This window comes from Meles meles, chromosome 5 (genome assembly GCF_922984935.1).
Source record: "Meles meles chromosome 5, mMelMel3.1 paternal haplotype, whole genome shotgun sequence".
NCBI lineage: Eukaryota > Metazoa > Chordata > Mammalia > Carnivora > Mustelidae > Meles > Meles meles.
This window is the reverse complement of record NC_060070.1, coordinates 132,053,673-132,067,057: the sequence shown is the minus strand read 5'-3', so window position 1 is coordinate 132,067,057 and position 13,385 is coordinate 132,053,673. Positions and strand designations below refer to the sequence as shown.

At 38.6% G+C, this 13,385-nt stretch overlaps 1 protein-coding gene across 5 annotated transcripts in view; it reads left to right on the top strand.

The window, feature by feature from the left end:
• LYRM4 (LYR motif containing 4) overlaps nt 1–13,385 on the top strand; it is a 172,244-nt gene that overhangs the window by 66,141 nt on the left and 92,718 nt on the right. For 2 of the 5 annotated variants that reach the window (XM_046006752.1, XM_046006753.1), the window contains exon 3: nt 12,285–12,321. The exons of the other annotated variants lie outside the window; for them this stretch is intronic. In XM_046006752.1, coding sequence (XP_045862708.1) covers nt 12,285–12,321 — 37 coding nt within the window. The remainder of the gene's footprint in view (nt 1–12,284; nt 12,322–13,385) is intronic. 5 annotated transcript variants of the gene reach the window in all.

Genomic DNA, 13,385 nt, shown 5'->3' with positions numbered 1-13,385 from the left:
TAGTGTAGGCATACATAATCATTCCTCTTGGGTATGTACTAGGAGCAGAATTGCTGGGTCACATGGTAACTCCATTTAACTTCCTGAGGAAGGCCACCGGCCTGTTTTCCAAAGTGAGTGTTCCACTGTACATTACTATCAGCAATGTGTAAGGGTTCTAATTTTGCCACCTTCTTGCAAATACTTGCGGCCATCCCAGTGTCTGGGAATGGTCTAGCTTTAAATTTAACTCGGGAAGCTAAAATTGACCTAGCCACTCTTGGAACATTCAAGGGAAGGTTAAGATTGCTTTTAATTTTTTGTCTGTATGAAGCTCAGGCCAGTCCTTCTCTAGATCTAAACCCCACCTCTCTGTGAGAACCAGTTTAAGATGTTGTTGATTTTACAGTGTGTTTAGGAGTTAGGTGTGACTTAGCTGTGTGCACTGGGCAGCCAGGGGTTGAGTCAGATGATCTCAAGCTCTGGATGAGAATGCTGTCTTCCAGTGTTCCACGAGGCCCTCCCTGAGCCTCATTGAAGAGATGAACTTCCCAGATGAGCAGGGTAATGTGCTTTCCCTTTCAGAATTCTTTAACACAGTGCGTATTGGTTGATCTTTTTTTTTTTTTTAACTCTACCTTCTTCCATACAAAAATTCAGCAGCTGTCTCAAAAGCATAGACCTCCTTACCTCAAAGTCAGTCAGTCTTTTTTATAACCTTATTCTTTACAGATCTGATGTCACTTACTCCTTGAAACTTCGTATCTGGTCCTTTCTCTCATGTAAACTGTTACCCTCCGTTTAGTAAATATGTGCACTTGGGTGTTTTACCAGCACTCGAAAGCCATCGTGACCAAAACTTAATGAGTTATCTTACCTTTCCTTAAACTAATTCTCCTCTGCAAATTCCCAGTACTTCCCATTCTCTTCATAATGCAGGCTTGAATCCTTCCTCTCCCCTATGCATGGAGAATGGAGCCTTGATCGTTTATGTCACCCATTTAAAATAAATCTAAGCCTCTTTTCGGGTTCTCTAAAATAGGGTATGCAGGAATATTAAAATATGTTCTGAGGTACTACCCTAAAAACTACCTTTTTCTTTAGGTTCTGCCTTGGTATATGCTATTCACTTGTATAATCAGGTCTAACCAACTCAGGTACTTGTCTAGCCTTTAGCTAAGTCAATGTGTGTCCCAATCTTTGACTCCGTTTGAATACTTTGCTTGTCTACCTTATCACGAATCACCAGTAAGCATTCTGTTTTTTTCTGTAGAACTTTACTTGAGGTTCTGTTAGGTATTCCTGTTGACTAGAGACTCATCTGTTTAAATAATCTCACTGTTAATGTGAAAGCACCCTTTGTTTCCTGGCAGCCTAATTTCCCTGGGCATTTATAGTGGTTAGATGTGTATTGATAGACATTACTCTCTGTTTGTGTCAAAGCACTCTGGGAGGCTCATCAATCTTGTGCTTTTTTAAATTGACATCAATAATGTGTTTGCATTTATCAATATTTCCTAATTGCCAAGTTATAACAGTGGAACTTCTGCAATAAATCCTGGCTACAGATATCTTCAGACATTAAGGTTTAAGGTTCCTATCAATATTTTGATGTATTATAATTTTTTATGAGGATTTTTTTTCCTGTAAGAAAAGAGGAGCAGTGTAGCAAGAGACAGAGAGAATTGAGTCAGTGTCATCATATAAAATTAAGTTAAAGGGCCAAATCATTCCAATGAAAAGAGAAGAAAGCTATTTCCCAGGTCAGTACAATACGTTCCCATAAAGTTCAGCATTACTGTCCAAGTGAATACTAATGTGTCTCCCTTGTGAGTGATATACTATGCCAAGACTCTTCCTGGGAGAGAAATGTGAACAAAAGGACAGTTTGCCCTCTTGCAAAGAAGGAACTCTTATCAACTCATTTTTCAGGGGGGGAAACTGAGGTGTGCTAAGCTGAAGTTATTTGCAAAGAGTCACTTAGTGACTTTCCAGTGCCAGGACTCATACCCGGGGCCCCACAGAGCCCATGGCTGGATTCTTTACCTTTCAGGGATTCCCAAAGGAGAAGGAGACCCACAGGTATCGAAGGACTGAATCCACATCATCTGTTAGGCATTTGAAGACTCCAGAATGTTTGGCTCAGAAAAAAGATGAATGTGAAAGGCTCAGGAGGCCTGTCCTTGTATACCTGAAGGCCCTTCCCATGAAGGAGTTTAGACATTGTCTTCTGTGCATGTCATACTTACAAATGTGGACCCAGGAATCACACTGGCCCCAGCAAATCCCAGCTCAGCCACTCACCAGTGCCCACCCTTGGGCAAGCCGTTTGACCACACTGTGTCCCACTTTCTTCAGCTAAGATGAGAGTTTTGACAGTACCTACATTATATGCTTTTCTTCAGCTAAGTGGTTGTGAGGATTCACTGTGTTAGTAATGTGAAAAGTGCTTTTGATAAAGGTGCTTGGCACAAAGTTAAGTGTGAAAAGTGCTGGCGTTACTAAAGCCAGACTAGGTATGAGAAAGGGGTCTCTTAAAAAAAAAAAAAAAAACCCACTCACCATTTATATATTAATTCTGCAAATCTTTATGTATGAAACACTGTTCTAGACAGTGGGACACAGCAGTAAATAAGCCAGATCTAGTCCCTGCCCCTGTCCTCATGCTGCTCACATTCTGTATTGGGGAGAAAGGAAATTACTGCATGAATCAATAAAGCACCATTCAACTCCTGAATAAACCATTTCTGACATTGTGACCCCCTCCCTTTCCGTGATAATCACTGAAGAGGTCCAGGCACAGGCTGACCAACGTCATCGTGAGAGGGGTTTGCCACTCCGGGATTTTATGATATTCTGACATCCCTCGGTAAAGTGATTACAATCACTTTATACATACACTTTATAATACAATCACTTTATAATACAAACAGTGATTAAAACATCAATTTCAACATTGCTTTACTTTAAAACTGTCTGTTGTGAGGTGAGGTGGGGAGGTTATGCAGGGTAAACCTGTGAGGTACAAAAAGGAAATATGGACTACTTATAATTTTTATCTCCTCTTTTTAAATGTGTATTTTTGTGTGTATTTATAATGTACGTAATTTAACAGCACAGGAGCACATGTGGATAACATCTAAATAAATACAAACATAACGTTATATTTGCATGCATAAACATATTTTGCTAATGAGGTAAACTGTTTAAAAAGCACGAAGTCTGCCACTCTAAGTTTTACCAAAATGAATGGAGCTTTCTAGAGTCAGAAGCTATTGCAATAATGAAACAGTGTTTTTATGTTTTCCTTATTTCTGATGTGGTAGTTTTCACCTTTAGAGGTAATGGTTTTCCACATGAATGGAAAATTAAGACATACTTTGACCTCTGCTGAAGAACTTAAAAATCAGTCATGATAGTCCTTAATGTTTTTGTGGGAGTTAACAGTTTTATTGCAGTAATCTTCCCTTGAGCTCATGAGCTAGGTCTTATACCCACTTTGGAGAGGAAGGAACAGAGCAGTTTTAGAGGTTATACCCAGCACTTTAAGCAACTAATCATCTTGCCAGGGAACAAAAATTTCAAAATTAATAACTATAAAGCTGATGCTCATTACTAGCAGTATACCAGGGAGTACCTGTTAGCCTGGGTCAAGGTGAAGGCTGACCAGTCTCTCCTGTTGCTAGAAGGAGGACAGGGGCTGTTTTTTTTCTTAGTATTGCCATCCTTTGCTCTTATCTCAAAGGCAAAACCCTATCAAATATTCAACCTATCAATAAATTCAACAGGATTTATTCAGAATCGGAAATGAGCCAGGCCATCAAGGTGCTTTCATTTTACCAGAGGAGGTGACTTTTCTTTTCTAATCCCCAAATCGGGAGTGTGAAGCTGACTTTTAATTAGAGGCAAATTTCAGCTTGGGGGATAGTCTCCATATTCTCTCCCTCCCCATCCCCAGGATCCTTTGTTGTGATCAACAAAAAACAACTCTAGTTTATTTCAGCACAAAGAACACATATTATTAAATATGTGTTCAATTAATGAACAGCAAATTCCTCCTGTCTGTTCCTTTCTCCCATTACTGGATAAGGTTTTAGGGGAAAGTGGACAAAGCGTTTAGAAGCTTGGAAAGGAAAGTGGGGCAGTATGTTCTAAAAGAATGCCTAGAAATTAGTTATCTGCTAACTGTGGGTTGATAAAGATTTATGTGGATCTGTCAGATTTCATCTAGTAAGATTATTCTGTAGCATGAAAAACAAATAACCTGGAGTTCAGAGACCTACATTTTCCACTATTGAGCTGTGTGATATTGAATAGGTTACATAACTTTTAGGTCTTGGTCCTTTCTGCTGGGAAATGGATGAAATTATGGATTAATCTCTAAGTCTTCCTGTGAACTCTCTCTGCTGATAGAAATGTTGCATGTCTGCTCTGCCTAACACAGTAGCCACTTGTGGCTGTTGATTCAGCACTTGAAATGTGGCTGTTATGGGGCGCCTGGGTGGCTCAGCGGGTTAAAGCCTCTGCCTTCGGCTCAGGTCATGATCCCAGGGTCCTGGGATCGAGCCCCGCATTGGGCTCTCTGCTTGGCTGGGAGCCTGCTTACTCCTCTCTCTCTCTCTCTGCCTGCCTCTCTGCCTACTTGTAATCTCTATCTGTCAAAAAAATAAATCTTAAAAAAAAAAAAAAAGAATCTGTTTCTTGGTTTGCTTCCCCTTTCAAAAAAAAAAAAAAAGAAGAGAAATGTGGCTGTTGTGACTAAGGAACTGAATTTTCACTTTTAATTCATTTAAATTTAAATCACCACTTATAGCTAGTGACTGCCATATCAAACAGCATAGTTCTAGAGCATTCTGTGATTTTTCTGGATTCGGTAGGTTTATGTATCATGAGATATAGGCCTTAGAAGGTAGAAGAGATGAAAGTCAGAACTTGACATTGGTGAAGAATTACATTCATATTTTAATACTTAATTGTACATCAGGAGAAAAGAGCATACTCTAGAAATTCACATAAATAGTATTAAAAAGCACAAGATTTGGAGTTAAAGGATCTGAATTTGAACGCTAGCACCACTAATCATGAATATACCAGCCCTATCTAGCATACAAAGTTTTGAGACTCAAATGAGGTTATAAACATGAAACCCTTTATAAATATAAAATCACTTCATGTACATTAGTTATTCCTTTATTACATGGAATGAGTACAACGGTCCTACAAAATTACAAGTATCTTATAGCTTTCCTTAGGTTTTGGGGGGATTTTATTCATTGGTTTTTGGTAAAGATGAAGGGTAGTGAATGAAAACAGCCGTACATAGAATGTGACACCTAGTATTCGTAACTTCTTACTTCTCGCTCATATACCTTTTATTTCTTTTTCTTGTCTTATTGCATTAACTAGGACTTCCAGTGCAGTGTTGAGAAGAGTGATGAGGGGAATATCCTTGCCTTGTTCCTGATCTTAGTGGGAAAGTTCCTAGTTTCTCCCTATTAAGTATGATAGCTCTAGGTTTCTTGTAGATATTCTTTATCAAGTTGAGGAAGTTTCCCTCAATTCCTACTTTACTGAGAATTTTTATCTTGTTTCATAACTTCAGATTTATTCTTTTAGCCCTTGCAGCCAGTTCGTTGCTTCCTTCCTTAGAAGCATTCCTTGGAATCTGATTTAGTACTCGTAAGTGATAGAAGTACTTCTTTTTGGGTTCCAAAGATAGGGTTTTGTGATGGTTAATTTTATGTGTTAACTTGGCTGGGCCAAGTTATTTGGTCAAACATTATTCTAGATATTTCTGTAAAGGTATTTTTTTGGATAAGGTTAACATTTAAATTGGTGGACTTTGAGTAAAGCATCTGTGATATGAGTGGGCCTCATCCAGTCACTCAGAGGTCTGAGTAGAATAAAAAGCTGATTCCTCCCCACCTGCTGCCCTCACTGGGCAAGGAGTTCTGCCAGCAGATGCCCTTTGGACTCAAGCTGCAACTTTTCTCTCTTGAGTCTCCAGTCTGGTAGCCTACCCCTTACTTGTTAAGTAAGTAATCACATGAGCCTTTTCCTTAAATCTCCTTCTATATCTACATGTACTACATATACCCATACACACACACATTCTATGGGTTCTCATGCCCTGCTTAACATCCTTTTAAACCATCAGATTGTATTTCTGTTAAAGCCCCTGAAATTAAACATAAACCATTAATTTCAGTTATTCTCGTCTAAATGTCAATTGCAAGTACCTTGGTGCTATATGTCCATTTTCTATTTCCTTACCTTTGCCCTCTACCTTTTAATCAAACCATATACGCAGATTTTGATTAGTAGGTGCCTTTTAAGGCACCTGTAATCCTATAATCAGACTTTCCAAGGGCCTTTACTGATTGACTCCCAGTTTTGGCTAGAGGATTTTCATGGTCTCTGGTCTTCTTTCCTTATCTACTTCTGTCTGTCTCAGCCATAGATGGGCTCTCTTGTTACTTAGATTGTTACGTAATTTAGAAAACGACTTCAACTTACCATTTTATCAGTTTAGCCGAGAAACTCTACTTTACTTCCTCCTCCCCCATTTCTCTTCTCCAAGATCACCGATGCCTCTTTTTCAAAGACCAAAACAGGAAGAACAGAAACACTAGGTACAGAATCTGTCTGCTAATGTTACCAAATCTTCTTCTGGTCATTTTTCTCTACTCTATCTGTAAGATACATGCTTTAGAAAGAAAGAGTCAAAGAGCCCTGCCCTTCCATCATGTGTTTCTTCAGTTGGAGTGGCTAATGACCAACTTGATAGTCTTCAGAAATACTGCTTTTAATAAAGCTATAAAGGCCTTCTTTTTTTTTTTTTAAGATTTTATTTGTTTATTTGAGAGAGAGAGCGAGCGAGTGCAATCTGGGGGAGAGGCGGAGGGAAAAGGAGAGGCAGGCTCCCCACTGCTGAGCAGGGAGCCTAACGTGGGTTTGGATCCCAGGACCCCAGGATCATGACCTGAACTGACGGCAGAAGTTAACCAACTGAGCCACCAAATGCCCCTAAGACTTTCTTTAAATGCATTTTAAGGAGAAATAATCACATGCAGTACATGGAGATGCTGAAATGGAACTTACTGCTCAACAGGAGGAGAAAGTGTATTGTTACTCAGAGTTTCTTTTGTAATATCAACCCTTTCACTTTCTTGTTCGAGGCAGGGCCAAACCCTGCCCTTGGGCCCCTCCTTCCTGGTCCTCGAAGTTCTCTCTGCCCAACTCCCCCTCCGCTCCCTCACCCCTGGAGTCTTCAGTTGGCAGTGACAACATGTTAAAAGTCATTCACAGGATCCTATGGAGAATATACTGCTAAGCCAGGAAATAGACCGTGTCTCTGAAGAAGTGAATTATAGACTCACTCATTGCTTTTTCTAAACCTCGGATTTTCATTAGCTCTGCATTTTGAGTGGATGTGATTTCTTAGTTTATTAATGTTGGGGGAGGGTGCACCAGCATTTTGTTGTATGATAGAAATCTCATCTTCGTTTTATAATGCCTATGATATTTATTGATAACATGTATGGGAGGTTTGCAAATTTAACTTTGAAGAAATTGATGATTCACTCTTCTAAATGTGTGCTCTACTTAGTACGCATTGCCCCCGTACCTGTGGTAGGAACAGAGGATAGTTTATGGGCTGACTACTAAAACTAGCATCCCAAGCATGTTTTCTTGGAACAAAAAGTAGCATATTGTTTTTCTGGATAGTTTTCTTCTTAACAATAATTTAATAATATAATAATAATTTTTCATTATTATTTTACTTGGACTTAAACAATTTATGTAAAAGAATGAATATTTTATCCTTTACTGAATTACACCACTGTTGACATTTTTTTTTTTACTGTGTTTGCTTTATCTCTTATTTCCTTTTTTTTTTCTTACTGAACTGTTTGAAAAGAGGTTACAGGCATAATACCTCCTCCGTATACTTCATTGTATATTTTAGAACAAGGGCATTCTTCTCTATTATCACAATACTGTTTTCACATGTCAGAATGGAACACTGATACATATTATGGGATATGCAGTCCATTTGCATATTTTTCCAATTGTTCTATAATAGCTTTATAAGTTTTTTTTCCCCTAATCAGAATCCATTTAAGGATCAAGCACTGCATTTTGTAGTCACGTTCTTTAACAGAGAAGTCTCCTTTAACAGAGAAGAGTTCCTGCCCTTCTTGTGGTAAATTTCATGATACTAACATATTTAGTCTAGAACATTCCCTAATACGAATGTGTGAGATTCTTTCTCCATTATTGCACTCAGAGTAATCACCTTGGCAGGAACACTGCTTTGGTACATTCTCCCTTTGCATCATCATATCAGGAGGCCCCTAATGCCAATTTTATTATTATTTGTTCATGCTAAGTCCAATCATTTGTTAGAGTGGAGTTGACCGGATATTTCCATTGTAAGCATCCTGTTTGTCATTGTAATTAAAAAATTACCTGTGCTCCATCAACCTTTCACCTTTCCCCAGTGGTTTTCAGACCCATTAACGTACCTTGTCTAAATCAGTTATTTACTGAGTGGTTAGCAACTGTTGATTTTTCTTATTCCCTCGTCACGTAGTTTGCTCCTACATATCATTCGGGAGAGGATTTTTAATGAGAATAAAACCTAAGTTACATTCAGGTCCATTTCTCACTTGTCTGTCTTAATTCTTGCAGTTTAACAAACTCCTTACCTTAGCCCAATTCTCACTGGAGATACTTCCTACTAACCCATTCTGAGGTTTTTATCTTGGAGCTATGTTCTTCCCAGAATCATTTGCCTCCACTCTTCAACACTCAGAGGCTTGGGGGTCAGTCTGGTCTCAGAAGGACTTCAAATAATTCCTTGAATTGCCTGTGACGATCATTCAACCTAAATGGACCACTGGCATGAATAAAAATGGAGACCAGGTTTGCCTTTCTAGCCCCTCTGGGGATCGTAACTGCACACTGGGTTTATAACCTCTTTTTACATAAGGTATGGTGAACAGTTCTCATGTGAATCAATTCTCTTTCGCCTCATGATTTTTTTATGGCTTCCAGTATTCCATTTTATGCTTAACTGTGATTTTTTTATTCTATCCCCCAAATGTGGAAAATTTACTTGTTTCTTTTTATTTTTCCCCTATTACAGATAATGTGGCCATAAATATCTTTATGTACATCCCTGTTTTCTTAAAGCAAATTCCTAAAAATTAAAATCAGTGGTTTTTAAGGTATTGAGGTAGGTTTTTTAAATATTATTTTTTTATTTTAATTCCAGTATAGTTAACATACAATATTAAATTTGTTTTAAGCATACAATATAGTGATTTAAGAATTCTATGCATTACTCAGTGCTTCTCATAATAAGTGTACTCTCTCTTCCCCTTCACATACTTTACCCATCCCCCACCCACTTCCTCTCTGCTAAGCATCAGTTTGTTCTCTATAGTTGAGTCTGGTTTTTTTTGCTTTGTCTTTTTTTTTCTTTGTTTTGTTTCTTAAATTCCACATGAAAGTGAAATCATATGGTATTTGTCTTTCTGTTGCTGACTTCTTTCACTTAGCAATATACTCTCTGCTGCAAATAACAAAAGATTTCATTCCTTTGATGGCTGAATAATATTGCATTGCATATATATGCCACATCTTCTTTATCCATTCGTCTGTCAATGGACATTTGGGCTGCTTCTGTAATTTGGCTATTATAAATAATGGTGTTATAAACATAGGGATGCTTGTATCCTTTTGAATTAGTGTTTTTATATTCTTTGGGCAAATATCCACCAGTGCAATCACTAAAATCATAGGGTAGTTATGTTTTTAATTTTTTGAGCAACCTCCATACTGTTTTTCACAGTGGCTGCACCGTTTGCATTTCCACTAACAATGCATGAGAGTTCCTTTTTCTCAACATCTTCGCTAACATTTGTTGTTTCTTGTCTTTTTGATTTTAGCCATTCTAACAGGTGTGAGGTGATACTGTAGTTCCGATAGCATTTCTCTGATGAGGGATATGAGCATCTTTACACGTGCCTATTGGCCATCTGTATATCTTCTTTGGAGAAATGCCTGTTCATGTCTTCTGCCCATTTTTAATTAGATTATTTGTTTTGGGTATGCTGAGTCAAAGTTCTTTATATATTTTGAATACTAAACCATTATCAGATGTCATTTGCAAATATATTCTCCCATTCACTAAGTTGTCTTCTGGTTTCATTGTTTCTTCAGCCATACAAAAGTTTTTGGTTTTATATAGTCCCAATAGCTTATTTTCACTTTTGTTTCCATGGCCTCAGGAGACATATCTAGAAAGATGTTGCTATGGCCAATGTCAGAGTAGTTACTGCCTGTGCTCTTTTCAAGGATTTTTTTTGGTTTCAGGTCTCAACATTTAAGTCCTTAATCATTTAGAGTTTATTTTTGTGTGTGGTGTAAGAAAGTGGTCCAGTTTCTTTCCATCCTTGTAGCTGACCAGTTTTCCCAACACCATTTGTTGAAGAGACCATCTTTTTCCCATTGCATATTCTTGCCCCCTTCGTCGAAGATTAATTGATCATATAATCGTGGGTTTATTTCTGGGCTTTCTGTTCTATTCCATTGATGTGTGTGTCTTTTTTTGTGCCAGTACAATACTATTTTGATTACAATAGCTTTAGAATATAACTTGAAACCTGGAGTTGTGATACCCCCAACTTTGCTTTTCTTTTTCAGGATTGCTTTGGCTTTTTGAAGTCTTGTGTAGTTCCACACAAGTTTTAGGATTATTTGTGTTAGTTCTATGAAAAATGCTGTTAGTATTTTGATAGGAATTGCATTAAATCTATAGATTGCTTTGGGTAGTTTTGGACATTTTAAGAATATATGTTCTTCCAATCTATGAGCATAGACTATCTTTCCATTTGTGTCATTTTCAGTTTCTTTCATCAGTGATTTATAGCTTTCAGAATACAGGTCTTTCACCTCCTTGGTTAAATTTATTCCTAGGTATTTTTATTATCTTTGCTGTAATTGTAAATATGATTGTTTTCTTAATTTTGCTTTCTGCTGCTTCATTATTAGTGTACAGAAATGCAATGGATTTCTGTATATTATTTTTTATTCTTACAGAACTCCTTTATCAGTTCTGGTACTTTTATGGTGGAGTCTTTTTAGGGTTTCCTATATATAGTATCATGTCATCTGGCCAATAGTGAGAGTTTTACTTCTTCCTTACCAATTTGGATGCCTTTTATTTCTTTTTCTTGTCTGATTGCTGTGGCTAGGACTACTAATACTATGCTGAAAAATTTTAGGAAGAGTGGACCTCTTGTCTTCTTGACCCTAGGGGAAAAGCTCTCACTTTTTCAACTATTAAGTATGATGTAGCTATGAGTTTTTCATGTATGCCCTTTGTTACATTGAAGAATCTTCCCTCTAAACCTACTTTGTTGAGGATTTTTATCATGAATGGATGATGTACTTTGTCAGGTGCTTTTTCTGCATCCTTGAAATGGACATACGGTTTTTATTCTTTACCTTGTTAATGTGATGTATCACCTTGATTGATTTGCAAATACTAAACTACCCTTCCATCCCATGAATAAGTCCCACTTGACTGTGGTGAATGATTTTTTTAATTTTTTTAATATTAGTTTGCTAATATTTTGTTGAGGATTTTTGCATTTTTGTTCATCAGAGACATTGGCCTAGAGTTCTCTTTTTTAGTGGACTCTTTATCTGGTTTTGGTATGAGTGTAATTCTAGCCTCATAGATTGAATTTGGAAGTTTTCCTTCCTCTTCTATTTTTTGGAATAGTTTGAGAAGAATAGGTATGAACTCTCCCTTAAGGAGAAGTTCACCTTAAGGTAGAATTCACCTTTGAAGCCATTCTCTCTGCTTTTAAAATTCTCTGTCACTACTTTTTGCCATTTTAATTACTAAGTGCCTTGGTGTTGATCTGCTTGGCTTGATTTTGTTGGGAGGTATCTGTGCCTCTTGGATGTGGATTTCTGTTCTTTCTCCAGATTCAGGAAGTTTTCAGCTATTATTTCTTCAAATAAATTTTCTGCTCCCCTTCACCCTCTTCTTCTGGGGTCCCTATAATGCATCTATTATGATACTTGATGATGACACTGAGTTCCCTAAATCTCTTCTCGTTTTGCTCAATTTTTTCCTCTCACCTCCTCCGTTTGATTACTTTCCGTTACTCTGCCCTCCTGGTCACTGAGTCATTCTTCTGCTTCCTCTAGTCTAATATTTATCCCATCTAGCCTATTTTTTATTTCTTCATCTCTGATTGGTTCTTTCTTATCTCTTTGTTAAGGGTCTTGCTGATGTCCTCCAGTCTTTACCGAAGTCCAGTGAGTATCTTTATGATCATTATTTTATTTTATTTTTCTTTGATCATTATTTTAAATTCTCTGTCAGACACATGACTTATCTCCGTTTTGCTTAGGTCTCTTGCCTTGATTCTGTTCTATTCTTTGCTACATATTCCGATGTTTCCTGATGTTGTCTGTCTCTTTTTCTTTGTATTAGAAAAGTCAGCCACGTCTCCTGCTCTTAAAAGTAGTGGCCTTATGAAGAAGAGGTCCTGTAGTGCCCTGCAGAGCAATGTCCCCTCTTCGTGGGAACCTGACTTTCAGGAGTGTCTCGTATGTGTTGTGTGCACCCTGCTCTTGTAGCTGTGCTTTTTCCTTCAGTCCAGTCATCTGCAGTGGTTCTCTTTACCTGCTGTGGGCAGTGTTTGGTTCCCGTGGTGTTAATGGGCCAGTCTGGGACCTCCTTGGTCTTGAGTTGAGACAGACCAAGCATTTGTGAAAGGTCAGAGCACCAAATGGCAGGGTGCTTTCCCTGTGTTGTTCCCTGCTAGGGCCACACTCTGACTGGTGTGTGGGTCTATCTTGCCCTCTCCCTGGGGCAGGAGTGTCTTTGGAGTGATGCTGACCGCTTTTGGGGCTACTGACACACTGCCAGGCTTGGGACACCCCTTCAAATGGGCTCTGGCCAAGAGCGTATTGGAGGAGGTGGATCTGCAATGTACAGGGTTGGATGAACAAGGTTTGCTCACAGCAGGCCTTCCAGGGGTGCAGACCCTGCAGCATAGGGGCTGAGGCAGACCTGGCTGGAGGGAACAGATCCACTGAAGTGCAGCGGTGGGAGGAGGGACAGTGAGAGCAAGTTGGGTAGCTGGTTCCTGCAGGTGACTGTGTGTCTTGCTGGGGAGCAGGGAGAGAAATAGCACCTGCTAGCTCCTTTGTTCCTGGAGGAATCCCCCCAGAACAGCTCTGAGATGAGTAAACAGCTCTTCCCCCTGTAATCCTCAACTGGGTTTTCAAATTGCTGTTCTTATGCTCTGTGGGCTCTTTGTTGTGTTGTCTCTTTAAGGGCAAGGACTCATTTCCCCTCCCTGCTCTCCCAGAGC